Here is a 17,669-nt window from a genome sequence, read left to right as displayed (position 1 = left end):
TGGCAGATTTTTATTGACCGAGTCTCACAGGATGCATCTCTGGGATGGATGAACTTTTAAGGGTAATTAAAAAAGGAGCAGTGTAATGGTTAACCATTAATCCAAAGAAAAGACCACAATCAACAATGAATTATCCTAAATTTAGAAATGGCTGATCTGTAGCACTTTCCAAACACAGAAAATCAAAGTGCCTTTCCCTGGGCACAAAAAAGCGTTAAAAATGGCATTTTGGATATTTACAACACATACTGCAAGAAAAATGCTAGGAAAATGATTAAGGGTGGGATCCCTTTTATTTTGATACGATACTAGTATTCAAAAATATATATACTTGATACATCTTACCAAGGCAAAAACGTCCCTAGAACACGAAATAGGATAATATTGTAAAAATTTGCACAAACTTGCACACGTTTGTACCGAAAAAGCCACTGAACATAAAGTTTATTTTCTTTCCAGTTGTTTTGATCTGTGCAGCCTTTAGTTGAAATTCTGATTGTAGATTTGTTTTTTTTATAGCTTCTTCTATTCAATACCGTCAAATGTAAATATTGTATCATTTAACATACTTTTGACACCTAACAGGGCTGAACAATCAGAACGGCCTGGAGCAAGTAAAACGCCATGTGGGGCAAATAATCCTTCCATTGGGTAAATGGTAAAAAGTTTCTGCTATATCTATACACAGATACCTGCTGCTCTTTCTGCTCTCTCTTCACCCACGCCTAATAATTTGCAGGTTCTGTTTTCCGCCCTTCCTAAATGGTGCTGTATGGCTAGAAGCATAAGACTCTGCATGAGAGACATCAGTTTGCATACTTTACTTATTTTTGTGCTGCACATTGCAACTTAAAATAAGTCTTTTTTTCATTTTTACATCTGTTCATATTAAAATAACAGACAACAGTGCCTGCTAAATATATATTTTAATCACCAGGTACCAGTCGTCCCACTATAAATCTCCCCATTAAAACAAAACAAGACAAACAAACCAACCAAACTAAAATGAGGACAAATACCTGTCTAATTAATAGTGATATTAGCCACATTCGACCCCAACAAAGACTGAGGATGTTTCTGCCATTGGAGTATAAACTAAATTCCCTTTACAACTAAATATACTAGGAATTCATATTTCAAGTTCTTGTTCATACAGCTTACAAAAAGGTGCCATTACTTTTAATTAAGTTAACTGTACATATCTACTAAACTAATCATCCTGTTCTTCTTGTGTTATGGCCTTGATATATTTACATTTTAATACAAATCTAAAATGTTATGCCCTCAGTGTTAGAAAAAAGGTACTGCATCTGTGTAAAAAAACTTGAGTATTGTGACAACATGTGTTTGCTGCAAGTTTGGCACACCAAGTTCCTGAAAAACATCTCCACAACATGAGCAACAATTAAGTTCAGTCTTTGTTATTATTTCATAACAAGCCAAGCCAACAAGATAAGTTGCACACATGAGCAGAAAATGAATGCCAAGTATGAAAACAATGCCAATGAGAGCATGTCATAATAAATCCACATACAATGTGAACGCCTGATGTAAATCACGTCTAAGTCACATGATGGCCCTAAATTTAAATCAACACGTACTGTGCTATAACTCTAGAGTGTGAACACAAATGCTGTACATATCTATACTAAAGGGAATCTGAGCTTGATGGATCTGTCCACTGTGTGCTCAGTGGCACAATGTACAAACCAACAATCCTTTCACTGCAGCTGCAAGCATCAACAGGCACCGAAGCTTGTGATCTTGTGAAGGAGGTGGATAGAGAAGGGGGAGCTACAGGTTGTTAGACTGATGGTGTATATTATCGCTGAGCCTCTGAGGCCTCATACGCATGCAGGAACACAAACACTCAGTGATTGCAACACTTCCCTTTTCAAGGTTTCGCTGTTCTGTTGTTTTCTAACAGGGGCTAAAAATGCATAGGTCACCGAGATACACGTTCCCAAACTGACATGTGATGTAATCCACTTAAAGACGGGTTGTAAAACCTAATCACCCGTCAGATTTAAAGGTGCACCGTAAACACAGAAAACAACTAATCATTTATTACCTCTTCTGTGGTAAATAATGACATATTATACAAAAATAAAAAAAGACAGGCTTACATTCTGACAACTCTTTCAGCTTGAGGCTATTTTCAATAAGTATAACATACAAACAATAATCTTTAAAGGCTGCAGTTATAATTAATTAAGAGAGGTTTGTCATCTCTTCAACTGCACAGAATTAGTCCAGGTGATATGTGTCAAATTTGAATACGTCGACTTCAGAAAACAGAATTCATACAGCTTTTTAATTGTAAAATTCAAGCACTTTCAAGGACCTTGACCACCATAACCAAAAAATTCTACCACAAATGCAACTGCAAAAAAATATGTTTGACAATTTGTTTATTTAACCAATTGTTCATATCAACTTTGATTGTATAATGTAAGTGATTGTGCCGATCAAAACACCAGATATGTTGAAAAAAAACTACAATAATTTTTAAGAAGTATATCTGAATTCAAGCACATTCCAAACCTCGAGAACATAATTGTTAGAATTAAACATTTTCCAAACTTTAAAGACTTGTATGACTTGTATGTATAAAAGCATTAAACATATTTAACATGTAAAATTTGAAGCCCTAAACTGGGCACAGGATCAGATATTACAGCAGTTCAGAAGGGGTTTTTCCCCTTAGATATATAACCTTCTTGGGAAATTTCTCAACAGTACATAATCTCTTATGAATGTCTTCTGAGCTGGGCTGGTGGCAGAGCGAGTTATCAAATGTTCCAGCTGTTAGGTAGAGGAGACATGGCAAGTGCAGCACATTGACAGTACAATACATTACAACAGTCCAGGGAATAAATTTAAACCAGAGTAATGCAGGCCTCGGTCTTTAAATAGAGTGAAATGAAGTGAAAGAGAGAGCCTATAAAACCACAAAGTTCCCTCTTGGGGTGGTTTGAAGTGGATCCTGTATGGATGGCTCCGGACCAAAGATCATTTGGTGACTCAGTTGCCCACCAGCTGCTCTCATATGCACATTATTCTCTCTGCAAATGTTGGCAGTGAGGTAATTATTACCTCTTAAGTGTGAGAGCACAATAACAAGCACATTTCCTCTTTGACGGGACACGGTGTCAAGGATAAAGATGTGACACAGCCAGGCTTCCTTGTTAGATACCGGAGTGGTTGGAGTGAAAGCGTGCAGGTGTGCCAGTTTACTCTATTTTCAAGCGGAATATAATTTTCAGGATTAGACACATATTAGTGTGCATGTTAATGTGCTCATTGAGCCACTAATAAACCAATTATCATCTGATTTCTGGAGTTACTAGATATTTCAGGTGTTCGTGTAAACAACATGAACAGATATTCTTTACCAGATAAAAGTCGTTATTTGATTATGAGAAATCCGACAGCTAACACAGCTAGCTCTTTGCCCAATATTGCGCTTTCTTCGGGGCATGTATACCGCTAATCGGGTGTCTTTCGTTCTTTTACATCTACACGTGTACAACGTAAACGAAACCGGATGTTTTTAAACGTGAGTGGATGCAGTTCTGTGGTTTATAACATGGTGAGCAGCAGTGGGAGAACGCATTTTTTGAGCAATCAAAAAACAATTTTTATGCTCGAAGAAATGAAAAAGCTCAACATTTGTAGATGGACAGAAGTACTGAAATGTAGTGAAGAAAGTTTCTTCGAAAATGGCTGTGCATCAAACAGATTAGTTGCCGATGAAAGTCTCTTAGATCAAGTTATTACAAAGCAAAACAACAAAACGAAACGAGTGGGGCTGATCCGACCCGGCAACATGCCTGTATTTTGTCACCCTGGAAGAGCTTCACCTCCATCACCTTACAATAGCTCTCCTTGTCGAGAGGCGTAAATTAACCCATTGAAGCCTGGAAAGCGGATACGTCGTTTTGTAGTATTTGTATAAGCTCTCAAATACTTTTTGAATTTCATTCCTATCTGCTACAGAGGCTGAAAAATCTATTATTTAGTAGAAGCGTTGACACTTCTGTTGAATTTCCAGAAAAACTTCAGGTTTTAGGGGCTTATTTTAAAATCAGCCAGAGGTTTTACAGGAAGTTTTAGGCGTCAATGGGTTAAGAGCACCAGGTTGCTGGATTGCTGCAGGCTGATGAGACCTGCTCTGACCAGAGGGGTTCTCAACAACAGGTGGCTTCATTGTGATCCCCTGCTGTTTGACACTTTGGACCAAGTGTTTTGTTAAAATGGCCCAACAATATGCTGCAGTCTGACAACCAAACCACCTGAGACCTTCACACAACCAGCTGGAAGTAACCCGCTGTCTGTGCCTCTTATCTGTTGCCACTATGTTCATCTGGTAAGCATCTGTTTTTTGGAAAAATAAACACATAAGTTAAGTGGTGATGTTTGAAAAACCAAAAAGGTCATTAAACACTTACAGCCATTCTGAAGGGTTTTCCAGAGACCTCAAAGACTTTTCTAGCCATCTTGATTTTTTTTTTTTTAAGTACACCCCAAAGTATCCTGTTTCTAATTCTAAAACCTAAATATAGGGGAATAAAGGCCTTTTACATTTTTTTTCACAAATTAAGCAAAGACAAACGTCATTTCCATCTAACGTCTTTGTTAGGAAACAGCAGTGTTAATTCGTACAGATTGTTAAAACGGAGATTTTTGGAAATACCTTCAGAACAGTAGTGAGGAATGTTAAACTCACTAATGGGTTTTTCAAAGATCAATGTATATTTATCTTTGTGAAAAACGGATGCTTAGCTCTGTGGCTGTGAAGAGGCCCACACTGGGGCTGGCTGAATGTACGACTAATGCAATATGCGACAAAACGTAAGCCACATATGCAGTTACACAAACAAACTGACAGTAAACTCTTCAACTGCCAGCTGATGATAAATAAATGGAATCAATTCACACTGCCACTAAATTATAAGCCTTCATTATTAAGTGAATTTTTCCATCAAGCTGAGTTGGACTGTGACCAAGAAGGAGCTCAGAGGGTTTCCTGACTTCGACACTGGTCAGCCGGGCTTATGAAATCAGCCAGTGTGAGGCCCAGGTTCCACTCTTCCCTTCTGTGGTTCGCTCTCAAGTCTGAGCGGAGCACAAGGGGGTAGAGGGGGGAAGGGGCTGTAGCGCAATTACACAACTTGCTTTTGATTTATGTCTTAAAATTCTTGCTCAAACTGGTTTGATGACATCGCTCCTTTCGCCCCTCACTAAAATCTGATGAAAGGTGAGAGAGTCTTTGCTTTTCTTTCCTTCAGAGCGCCTCTTAAATCCAACTGCAGCCGCATGCAGTCCTGCAGCAGCAGAGGTTTAAAGCTACCTGGGGGCTGCTTACTGTGTATACATACAGCGGACAAACTTCTTACACTAAACAAAGGAGGATTTTGTGTGGCTGTGTATGTGCTTGTGTCAAGATTGTTGCAAGATAGCACAATTCTTGAAGCATTTTTTTTTGACAAAGAGCAGAAAAGAAAAAACTATGAATGGGTTAACACATCAATTTAGTAGTATTTACTGAGTTATAATCTTAATAAAAGCACCTGCTTAAGATGTTTTGCAAATGTGCACTAAAACTAATGCAATGTATTTTTGACATGCAATTTCTTTTTTAATATTTGAAAGAAATGATTGAGAGTATTCAATCTTTAATTGATAAATTCGTTTTAATTACCTGCAGTGGAGCTTTTACGCATCATTCAGATTTTAATACATTTTGTTTAAACATCTGCCATCTATTTTAGCTACATTTTGTGGGTTAATTTCACAACTCAAAACAATAGTATGACACGTGGACAAAACACAAGCCAGCGTCTCGTCCAACTATGCAAAGCTGAAGGGCCAGAAGAACAGCTTTATTTATTTCTGAACTGTAGAAAAACCACATGAAGAGCACACTGAACCGAATAAAAGTTTAAAGTCGAGAGTTGTCATGGACTACACATTTTTAGTGGGATACTTTAATGCTACTAATTACAGTTGATTTAAGATCTGTAAAACTGAGTTTCTCCACAAAAAAATGATCCAATTATCACTTGAAATCTTGTTTACCAGAGATTTGCTCAGAACTTTCTTGGAAACCAGTCATTCAGCATGACAAAAGCATTAAAAAAAATGTACTAAACAAATAGACCAAAGAACTCTTAGTCGACTAAGACCAAAACTACTTGTCAACTAAGAGAAGGCAGCCTTAAATTGTTCTTCTCCTCTATAAATCACTAGTCACTCCGCTAAAGTATGTGCCCTGATAAAAATAACAACATTCCCTAGTATATGGGACAGTGACAGATATGTGGAGCGTCACGTTTACAAGACTTGTGTCTGCAGTTGTCATATTTAGGCTAAAGTTTACACCAGCAACTGGTCCCACAGGTTTACTACACATTTCCTCAAACGTTTAAGCAATATTTGCAGAAAGGGACAGATTACAACAGCGTGAAAACACTGAATGCAGGCAGTCATTGTGGTGTTTGAGAAATGTGAAAATGTCTAAGGGTGATTGTAGATGTTGTCCATTCATTGTTATCACCCAGTGCTTGTTGGCTGGTGAATATAAAAGGGATTGTCAGGAGCTGTAAAGAGGGCTTATTGTTACATTCCTGCACTGCCCACAGCAACAAGCCAAAGCTTACCCTTTTACAATAACAACCAATTAATTATTCTAAATTCTCAGACTTACTTGGGACAAAACATTTGTTTACAGTTCCTGCAGACTGATAAATGTTAACCTTTGTCCCTCCAATGTAGTGACTGTCTACAACATCACTGTTGCCGCCTACATGCTTTTACCAAATCACCATCACTAACAACAAAATCTGGATGAAAATATTGCATCTTGGGACTTACCACCCTGTAAGTCACTTGTATGTTTATAGTAAGTAATTCTGAGTATTTCATGTAATCGCATCTAGTGAATTTAGTTTATAACTTGTATGCAGCTTATTGATAAGACATGTCAACATATTTGGCTTCCAGCCTACATGGGTCTATGGCTTTCTATTTAAAATTTAAAAAAATATTTTTTTATTTACATTTCCCCCAATATCTAGGCACAAATGTTGCAAGTGTTGATTGTGAAATGCATTTTAGATGTCAGCGTTAAACTTCTAACATGCGTTTAATAGAAAATTGCGTAATATGTGACAGATTGTGACATTTCTTAAACAAATGCGAGTGTCTGTAGTTTAGCATTTCTGTATCCTCGGCATCACACTCTACAATAACAAATAATAACCTGGTTCATTACATACTGTCTATGCACTTTATGTGTTTTTATGCACACTGTTCATTGCACCTTATTTGTTTCATAGCACCAACATTTTTATACTGTATATTCATATTTATTCTGCACTGGAATTCTATTCTACTCCTTCTTTAGACACTTTATATTTTATTGTATTTTTATTGTATTTTTATATTTTATTGCTTGAAGTATGCCTAGGTTGTTCTTTTATTTAATTGTGTTGTTATTGTCTCTGTGTGTAATGCTGCTGCTACACTGTAATTTCCCAGCTTGGGATAAATAAAGTCTATCTATCTATCTATCTATATTGCATAATATATTTTTTTCTCAAATGTACACACAAGCAGGTGAACCAGCCACGTACTCAGACAATTTAACATAATTAAAATGCCTAATATTAAGCATGTTAAAAATGTGATAATGAGTGTAACTTACCCTCTCCACTCGCTCGATGACAGCTCATCACAATGCAGACAGCGGTCAAAACAAAACACACAGTCCGGAGCCACATCACTGACTCGGAATAAAGCCCCATCCAGCACTATTCCGGCTCAAATGCAGAATAATCCTTTGGCGAGGACAGTTCAGACTGGGGGAGAAATGCCTTCAGGAAATTGGTTTTGTTTTGCGGCGTGGGCCAACAGGTAAACAAAAATAAATAAAAGACATCCCGGAAGATGGGCGGAGGCACGAGTCCAACGTGTTCAGTCAAACACAAGCTAGCGCTGCTGCTAAAGTTAGCCACCTCATGGAAAAGCACTTAACACACACCACCACGGGACACGCGTGCTCTTAGTGGGTCGTTAAATGCATTGGTTGGTTAAGGTGACCTAGTTGACTTTCTCCGTTTCCAAAAAATGAAGCAAAAACAGACTTTGTTGTCCCGAGAAAAAGCTAAAGTAGCAAGCGCCCGTTAGGCTAGCTTAGCTTAGCTTAGCTAGCTGCCTTAGCTTGCCTGGCTCCGCCACTCGAGCCCAGGCCACAAGTGAAGTTTGCGATGCTTTTTCCAGCAACTCTTCAATTAATTTTAAGTTTAAGAATCACCCCTGCATACCACACAGCTGCAGCGCATATTATTTATCTCAAAACACAAGTTGCATGCAGGGAAATCTGAGTAAAAGCGGCCGTGAATTTAATTTAGAGGATTTTTGGAGCCGTTTGCTGCTGACTCGATGGTTGTGGCATGCGTGGCGTAACGTTAACGTGTCTTTGGTAAAAATCCGCTTCAAGTCCTCCAGCGAGCACAAAACACCTCGGATGACTTATTTCGCTTGTGAAATAATGTGTTTTTTTGTGTCGGGCAGCTGGTTATCTCCAAAAGCGACAACTCCTGTTCGGTGTGTGCAGAGATTTCAGTGAGGGCTCCACTCTCTGGGACTCCGTCGTGGCTCCGCAGCGCTTCTTTTTTTTTTTTGTTTAGGAATAGGAAAAAAAAGAAATAAAAAAATATATATAATGCTCCAAATTGTGTTCGCGCTCCTGCCAACACAACTAAGCGTCTGTCTGAAAGAGAGAAAAGTGTGTGACAAAGTTTTTGGAGTTGTTTTTTGTCCTTTTCTGCGTCCACAAACAGAGGTAGATTGTACAGTATCCAGGTCCTGGAGGATCCGCTTCTCCCTTCTCCCAGCCTCTCCGCCAGTAAACAAACCTGCCAGTGAGCCAGACTCAGGACGGGCTCCAGGGGAAACACGGACTGGAGCTTATTGGATTACACAACTAACTGCTCCTAACGCGTTTAAAAAGCAAAACATTAACCAGGGCTGGACAATTAATCGGAATTTAATCAAGAATATCGACCCGTGCTTTATCAAAATCGAAAATGACGTAATATAGATAGATAGATAGATGGATAGATATACTTTATTTATCCCAAGCTGGGAAATTACAGCGTAGCAGCAGCATTACACACAGAGACAATAACAAACAATTAAATAGAAAGAACAACCTAGGCATACTTCAAGCAATAAAATATAAAAATACAATAAAATACAATAAAAATAAAGTGTCTAAAGAAGGAGTAGAATAGAATTCCAGTGCAGAATAAATATGAATATACAGTATAAAAATGTTGGTGCTATGAAACAAAGAAGGTGCAATGAACAGTGTGCATAAAAAAACACAAAGTGCATAGACAGTATGTAATGAACCAGGTTATTATTTGTTATAGTACAGTGTGATGCCGAGGATACAGAAATGCTATGCTAGAAGGAGTATGTATTAAGGAGTGGAATAATAATATTTGATGAATCATAGTTCCATTCGTTTTTTGTGGGTTTTTTTTTTTGCAGAATTGCAAAAATATCACAGTTGATGCTTTAAAAAAATTAAGATTAATAACTGCTTTGTATTTTCTGCTCAAAAGTTGTGCTCTCTTATAATAATCTTGACACAAGTACATAGATTTTTATTTGAAATAAGTACTTGTCCAATATCAAAATCAAGGGAGGCACAATATTTATAAAAAAGCAAAATGTTTGCCAAAATACTAATCTGAATTAAGTATCATGAAGTGCAGTTGCCAGCCTACAAATTGAATTCTACGAATGTTTAATATATTAATAAATAATTAAAAAATCAACATATACATATATACATTCCACAATACTATACTATTTTTTACAAACACAAACATGTGTATATATGCCTTACCATGTACTTATTAAATTATTTGATTGAGAAAATTAGCAGAACAAGGGATGTTGAAAATAATCTTAGTTGCTTAGTATAAAAAAAACAATTGTTCTGCTTTTATTAACATTTATTGACAATAATAGTATACAATACATTACAATAATAATAAAACTTTTTTTTTTACAAATCTAGTCTCATTAAAACTACATTTCTCTATGAATACTGTTTGTGTGTAACTGAGTCACTGTTTGTTGCTTAAGCGTTGTTGTGTTGAAGTTTTGTGTTTGCTTGTCTGTGTTGAAAAGGAAAAATGAATAAACACATTTAAAAAAAAAAAAAAACTACATTTCTCCAATTCCAGTTAAACTTGATTCAGAATAATAATAATAACAACATGTATTCATAGACCATGAATGTGATTGGCTGGCAGCATTGCTGGCCTTGCCCCCTCCCATGACACAAACAACTGCTGCCGAACAAGACAAACGACCATCTGATACAGAACGAGATACAATAAGTTCCCTCTGGACCTTGAAAACAAACAATCTTCACTGCAGACCCTCAGCCACATCTCAGTCTTTGTGTTGTGGTTGTTTGTTGCTTTACAGTTAGATTTGTTCCCATTGCAACATCATTCAGAGAAACATTTCTTAATCAAATCTTTTTAATGCTATAAAATAATAGTTGTAAAGAATATCGTTTTCTCAGAATTACATCACAACATTTTTATAGTAAGTTGCATTGAAATTAAACAGGATTTCTAAGAAGTACAAGTATTGTAATGCTTTTAAACAGTGTGGTATTATACAAACTGCTAATACAGAAAGGCAGTGGCCTATCTAGAGAGACATAAAAGGTAGTATTCAATTGGCTTTATTGGCATGACGTAACAATGCATATATTGCCAAAGCAAGCATCAGAAAAAAAGATAACAAGATAAGGACAGCAATATTTACAATAAATTATTATAATTCTATTATTCATTTGAAAAGAAAAGAAAGACTAATAACAATAAAAGAAAGCAATATTTACAATTTAGGTAAAAACATCTCCTACTTACCTTGTCTGAACAAAAGAAACTAAGAAATAATATTTACAACCATTGAACAATATTTACAATCAATATATAATTCATACAATCAGTAGTAATTAGTACAAGTGTTTAAAATAAAACAGATTAAATGGGTAGTTAAATTCCCTTTGTAGTGGTGTGGTGCAGCTGTTTGAGAAAAGTCCTTGCCAGTTATTTTGCCACCATTATAACCCCTCACCCCTATCCACGCCACCCCTCATCCTGCAGGATACAAGTCTTTGAAGTCAGTCTTTATTAGCTAGATGACAAAATAGTTGCATGATGATTATAATAACATTAAACAACATAACATCAAACGATGATTGGCCATGCAGAGAATGTAAAAGGGACAGGTGTCCAAATTGCAATAAATAAAATAAATATATGCCTGGAATGAGAACTTTTTTGTGACGCAGTTGTCCAACACTTCATTACCTGCATTCTGATTAATTCTGATCTTTTTTGCATCCATTTATGGTTGAAATGTCTTTATTTTTGTGAAGAAAAAGCTACTAGGCCTGTATTGCACAATCCCAAGGGGTTAAAAACTATATACTGGTTTTTAACCCCTTGGGATTGTGCAATACAGGGCTAGTAGCTCGGGTCAATGCAATATAGTTTTATAGTTAAAAAAAATAAAAATGATTTATGAAATATTTATGAAATGTAAGTGCAATATTTAAATCTGTTTATCTGATGCTGCTCCTGTGCTCCCTGGTGATGATGATGATGCTGATGATGATATCTGAGGCTTCAACTTGTTGATGTTTTAAGTTTTTAGTTTTAGTATGCTGTATGTTTTTATTGTCATGTGGAAGTGATTGTGCTACATTGTTTTGAGTAGTTGCACATATGAATTTCATTGTACTGCTGGTATAACATCATTAAAGATTCTATTCTATTCTAAAAACACACATTTCAGGCACCAGGTGACAATAAAGATATATAATGAAAGGTAATGCAGTAAGTCTCCGGGGTATTCTGTATTGCAATGTTTATGTTATCACTGCCACGTCAACATACACATAGGCATGATTAAATCTTCATTGTATTTAGTTGCATCAATTGACATGTTGGTTTTTTTTGCACAAACCACACAATGCAAAGACATACTAGCATAAATAATTTGTTTCACTGAGAAGTTTGATTTGTACATTTTGATATTTTTAAAAAATACAGACAATCCAAGGGGTAAAATGATCAGATATTGTTAGAAAAATACAATGACTCAACAGTACCCACTAGTACTGACATCCTCCAAAACTGTCAAACAGGTTTTCTAACGGCCTTTAATGTAGTGATGACGTTATCACTAATTATGTTGCAATGCTGCTCACATAACTGTCTTCAAACACACAATAGTAATGCAATAGTCCATTAATAATCCCTTTCAGCTGGCACTAGCGTGAAAATTGAGCATGTGGTTTCAGGTTTTGCATTTTGTATATTTGCACTGTATTTTGGATTTAGAGGAATAAATATAACAATGAAGTTTCCGTCTTTGCGTGAAGCATTTTACAAGATCTGATAATTTAAACTAGTGTGAAAATAATCAGAATAATCACAACACAATGTTAAAAAATTTGCAAGAATCCAATCTAAAAAGAAAACATCCTTGATTTTCATCTTTGCAAAGAATTACCATCACTTATTGGAAGTCACTTTGGATAAAAGCCTCAGCTAAAAAATATAATACAATGCAATCCAAAAATGTCTTCTTCCGGTCAGACTTGATTTCCAGTACACATCCTGAAATAAAGAAGGTCAGCTGTTATTTCAGGAAGCAGAGAGGAAAATATGCAGATGGAAAATATTGGTGTGATTCAGCTTCTATTCAAAAACTTGACTCTCCTTTAGATGTTGTGGTTTTCTCACACGTAGACAGCTAATGGAAAAAAAACATCAAGATTACGTATTTCACACATGAGCTCCCAGAGGCTGACAATATCTGAGATTGTGTTTCCTGCATGTTTTTGTGCCACAATGTCATCTCCATCAGCGCTGCTAATTCACTACCTGTTTACGTCCTCCATCAGAGCAGCAGCAAGATAATCGCGTCCTGTTGTTTATTGTACTGAAATAGATTTTTACTGGAACACTAAAAAAGCTGCACTTACGGGATTTTCTGCGGCAGCTGTGCCACTTTAATCATTGCTTTGTTGTAAAATATTCTCTGGCTGTGTAAAGCAGGCAGGTGGTGTGAATGAAGACCAGCCTCTATCTGCTGTTGACGCAGGCATTGATTCAGAGGGAAGTGACCACTCAAGAGTAACGTGAAACAGGGGAGCAGCTCATTAGTAATATCAGCACTTGGTAATCAGAGTTATTAACCGCCAGAAGAAAACACAGAAGCTCTGGTGTGTTTGCAACAACGCATCCAAGACAGTGGAAGGAAAAGCGAAGCAGCGAGGTCAAGAGGTGATGCTCGCCAACGCCTTTCAACAAGCATCACTCATAACAACAACAGGGAGAGAAAGGTTACCAAAGGCACAAAAGCAATAAGCTACTGAGCCGATTGGACCATCATGCACTGCAGCTGCATCTTGCATAGGAAGCTAAATTGCATCGCTGTGATTTCCATATCTTAAACATAATCCCATATTGAGTGTGCAGTCTGGAGGAGTGCGGTGCCTTAATGAGATTAAAACCCAGTGAGTGACTGGATGAAGCCGTGGCCCATTTCCTATTCATGAGATACCCACTGTTTTACAAAAAAAAGTTACATTTTTTCATCTTATATCATGAGACGTTTCGTGCCAATTTTTTTCCGTGCTTTGCACTTGTTATGTTGTGGATAATATGTAGAAGAAAACAAATAGTTTTATATTTTGATTAGCATGTAAAGCCATGTAATCCAGTGGTGGAATGTAACTAAGTACATGTACTCAATTACTCTACTTAAGCACAAATGAGTACTTTACTTTAGTATTTCCATATATGTAACTTTATACTTCTCCACTACATTTTAGAGACAAATATTGCACTTTTTTACTCAACTACATTAAGCTTCTAGCTTACGTTACTTTTTCGGGTCAAGTTTTAACATAAAAAACATGATCAATTTAAAGTGATTACACGTTTATACATCAAACCACATAAAAGTATATTAAATAGTTTAAGTAAATTTTTGATGCTGATACGTTTGCACTTTTACTCAAGTAAATTTTGAACGCAGGACTTTTACTTGTAGTGGAGTAATTTCACACTGTGGTATTAGTACTTTTACTTAAGCAAGGTAATTGAATACTTCTTCCACCACAGATGCAATCATATAACATGAACAATTATAATAAAAAAATCTTTCAAAACAGTGAAACAAAATGGTTTACTAATTCAAAACACCTTGTTAATTGTGTTTTCTGTCTCATATTTAGTTCAGACTGATGTTTGCCAAGCACAGTGCGTACCTGCTTTCTATTTTGACCAGATTAGGGTCATTATGGCCCAGAACTATTGATGTGTTTTTGAGGCTGAGATGAAGGAAAAAACAAATGAGTCATAAACACATGATGTGAAGGCTGACAGCCTGCTACCTGTTGCTGGGGACTAAAAAGAGTTGTTTTTTTGCTAATCCATGACGACCTCCTAATCCTGATCTCTGCTGGGGGTCAGCGTGGAAGGTTGAGCGGTCTCACCACACTGGGCACGACACGACCATGGCGTCTATTAGTCTGATTCAGGTGGAGAGTGCAGAGAGGGGTCAAGGTGACTGCTGGAGACCAGAAAGAGCAAAAGAGGGAAGCTATGTTGCATCAATAAATTATATACTGACTATTTAAAATAATTTGTAACAATTTCCCAAAGCACAGCAAGTGTTCAAACAAATGTATTCCAATCTTTTACCATTCATCTCTTAAATCTTCTGTTATGTTTGTCTTTTCAGGAACAGCAATAACCCAGGTTTAATTATTCAAAAGTGCCTCACACAGATCATGGTTCAATGAGGATAAAAAAAAAATCCATATTAAAACTTTTTTCTATGTACACTGGAAATACCTAAATATAAAATGCAAAAATACAATGGTTTTACATGACATTGATTTTAAAGACATTTTATTTTACATTTTTTATTTTTTTATTTTTATGAAAAAAATACTTTGAATTTTTTTTTTTTTTACTTTTGAAATGGGTCAATTTGACCTACAACATAAGAGAAGGGTTAACTTGCTTGAACAGTTCTGTGCTTTTCTGTCACAGTAGCATGTATTTGTTTCTGTGGTCACGCTGCTTCCTGGAGAAAAAACTCTTCCTTTGTGCTGCCTTCAAGGGAACGTCAACATCCGATATTTACATGTTGGCTGTCAGAAAGCATTGATTTCACAAGCTATGTTGTCGGGAAATCAGACCTGAGTCGAACAATAAACATGGATGTCCTGGAAGGGACCCTGAATTTGGCACAAACATCAAAAACATTTCTGTTTGGCTGCTGATTCTTAATTGGTTTACAGGAGACAGTACTGTAAAAAATAAAAATAATTACTATATTTATCTGGGTTTGAACATTGTCAGGAACATTTTTGATAATGTAAGTACATAACAAAATATAGGTCGAGTCATTTTTAAACATTTATAGAGACTGTATCCCAAATCAGACACATCTGCAGTGCTGCACTTTCTGGTGTTTTAATGGTAATTTCGAAGTAGGTATAATTGATTTATACATATTTAACATCTACATGTGAAATGTAATTTATGTACATGAGATTTGTCTAATTGTCTAATGTCTAATTACAGTACGAACTCTGATGAGAGAAAGCAGTAAGAACGCTCAGGCGACACTCAGGAGACGATCTTAAAAGTACATCTTTATTTTTACTGAACTGTATTTTATTTTATTGTGAAGGACAGAGGAGTTGATAACAATGGTTGAAAACGGTGATATTTATTTGACTTACCCAGAAACATCAACATCAGCAGCCCCCATTGTTTTACAGTGAGGAGATTAAAATGTCCGATTTGGGAAACAGTTAGCACGCAGCTAATTCACCCGCGTTAGCGTCCTTTTGCCGACTCTGGTAAACCCGAGCCTAAGACGTTAGACTTAAGTTTCACACCATTTAATTAATTGGAAGCATAACATGATCATTTATATTAGTAGTTAATGTGAAATTTTGATAGAATCTTTGTCTGATACAGTTACGTTAAATGTGGAAAAGTTACCCATTACCCCTTTAAGTAATATTTAGAATGCAGGAGTGTTTCTACACTGAAGTATTGTTTTTTAACAAAGTAAAAGATCTAAATACTATATAGTAGGGTATAGTATTCAACTTTGCAGCAGCTAAACGTCAACTAAAAGACTCTGATGACAGGGACTCAAAAGCTATTCATTATAGCTTACTATGCGCTGAGGAAAATGGTAAGAAACAATATGAAGCGGTAAATAGACTTTCACCGCTGTGGCACTTTAACTGCCACTCACATGTAGCAACAGGTGCATTAGTTTATGTTGTGTCTCTCAGTAATGACACAAATGTGGTTGAAATGATCAGCTCAGTGTAGGGAGGGATTAAAGTGCTCCTATAAAAAGGGTGAAGCTGCACTTTCTACGAGTGTTCTGCTGCATGAAGCCACATGAATGACAATCACACCAGTGGCGGACTGAGAGGCTGTCTGAGGGGCAGGAGCGACAAAAAAAGAAAAAAGGACACCAGCTACAATTTGGGGGCAGCAGCATGCAGCGTTTTCTAGCAACATGGTCTCACAGAAATCCGTGAAATAGCCACGGATTTCGCTTAACTCAAAATCCGTGGAATAGCTACGGAATCGCTCAAATTTCCGTGAAACTGACACGGATTTCGCTACAATGCAAGTTAATGACTTTCAAGGTCCCAGCGGTCAGAACAAAAAACATGGCGGACAGTTCTCTCATTTTTAGTGAAAAATCAATACTTTGACTTAGTTTCTGCATAAAAATGGATTTTGATCACATTTCTAGCGAGAAATATATGTTTTATTTTCTAAATCTTCACTCAGTGAATGTACATAATCACTTTGTATGTTGGAATAGCCACGGGATATGACTGTCATTAACTTGCATTGTAGCGAAATCCGTGTCAGTTTCACGGAAATTTGAGCGATTCCGTGGCTATTCCACGGATTTTGAGTTAAGCGAAATCCGTGGCTATTTCACGGATTTCTGTGAGACCATATTGTTTTCTAGTATATAGACAAGCCTAAATGTTACTGCATCATATTTTCCTAATTTTAAGGCCAGTGTGGAGGGCACTGTAACATTTTCTTTTCCATTTACGGGAACCCTCAAGCCACTTTATCATGTTTTATCTTCTGTAATGGCAACCAAGAATTACCCAAGCCCCCAGGAAGAACGGCGGGCTTTGAAGACAATTTTTGTAGTGGCAAAATGGTGGAATAACAGCATCATGTGTAAAAAAGACTTTTCCCCATAGACTTATATTGGTAATTTGACTAATTAGTTCCAATTACTTTTGAAAAGTCTAAGAGCTGAATGATAAATCACCCTATTCCCATTCAAGTTAGAAGAGCGTTAAACTGGAAAAAGCCCACTCAGCTGGCAGAAGTCTCCCATAGATGTGGGAGATCTAGGTGATTTAATACAGAGAAGTTGGTTTAATGTGCCACTGAGCAACTTTCATGGAAAAGAACGCAACCCTGCCTTCAACACTGTATCCACTTCTCTTTATACATCCATGGAGTTACCAAGCATGGCAG

General features: G+C 36.7%; 1 protein-coding gene across 1 annotated transcript in view; it reads right to left on the bottom strand.

Moving 5' to 3' along the window:
- insra (insulin receptor a) overlaps positions 1–9,081 on the bottom strand; it is a 66,585-nt gene extending 57,504 nt beyond the window's left edge. The window contains exon 1 of the mRNA XM_059344089.1: positions 7,709–9,081. Within this exon, the coding sequence (XP_059200072.1) occupies positions 7,709–7,808 (100 nt within the window). The 5' untranslated portion in view covers positions 7,809–9,081. The remainder of the gene's footprint in view (positions 1–7,708) is intronic.
- Positions 9,082–17,669: the final 8,588 nt, after the last annotated feature.

Source organism: Centropristis striata, chromosome 11 (genome assembly GCF_030273125.1).
Source record: "Centropristis striata isolate RG_2023a ecotype Rhode Island chromosome 11, C.striata_1.0, whole genome shotgun sequence".
Classification (NCBI taxonomy): Eukaryota; Metazoa; Chordata; class Actinopteri; order Perciformes; family Serranidae; genus Centropristis; species Centropristis striata.
The sequence above is the reverse complement of the archived record's forward strand: the minus strand, read 5'-3'. Positions and strand labels throughout refer to the sequence as shown.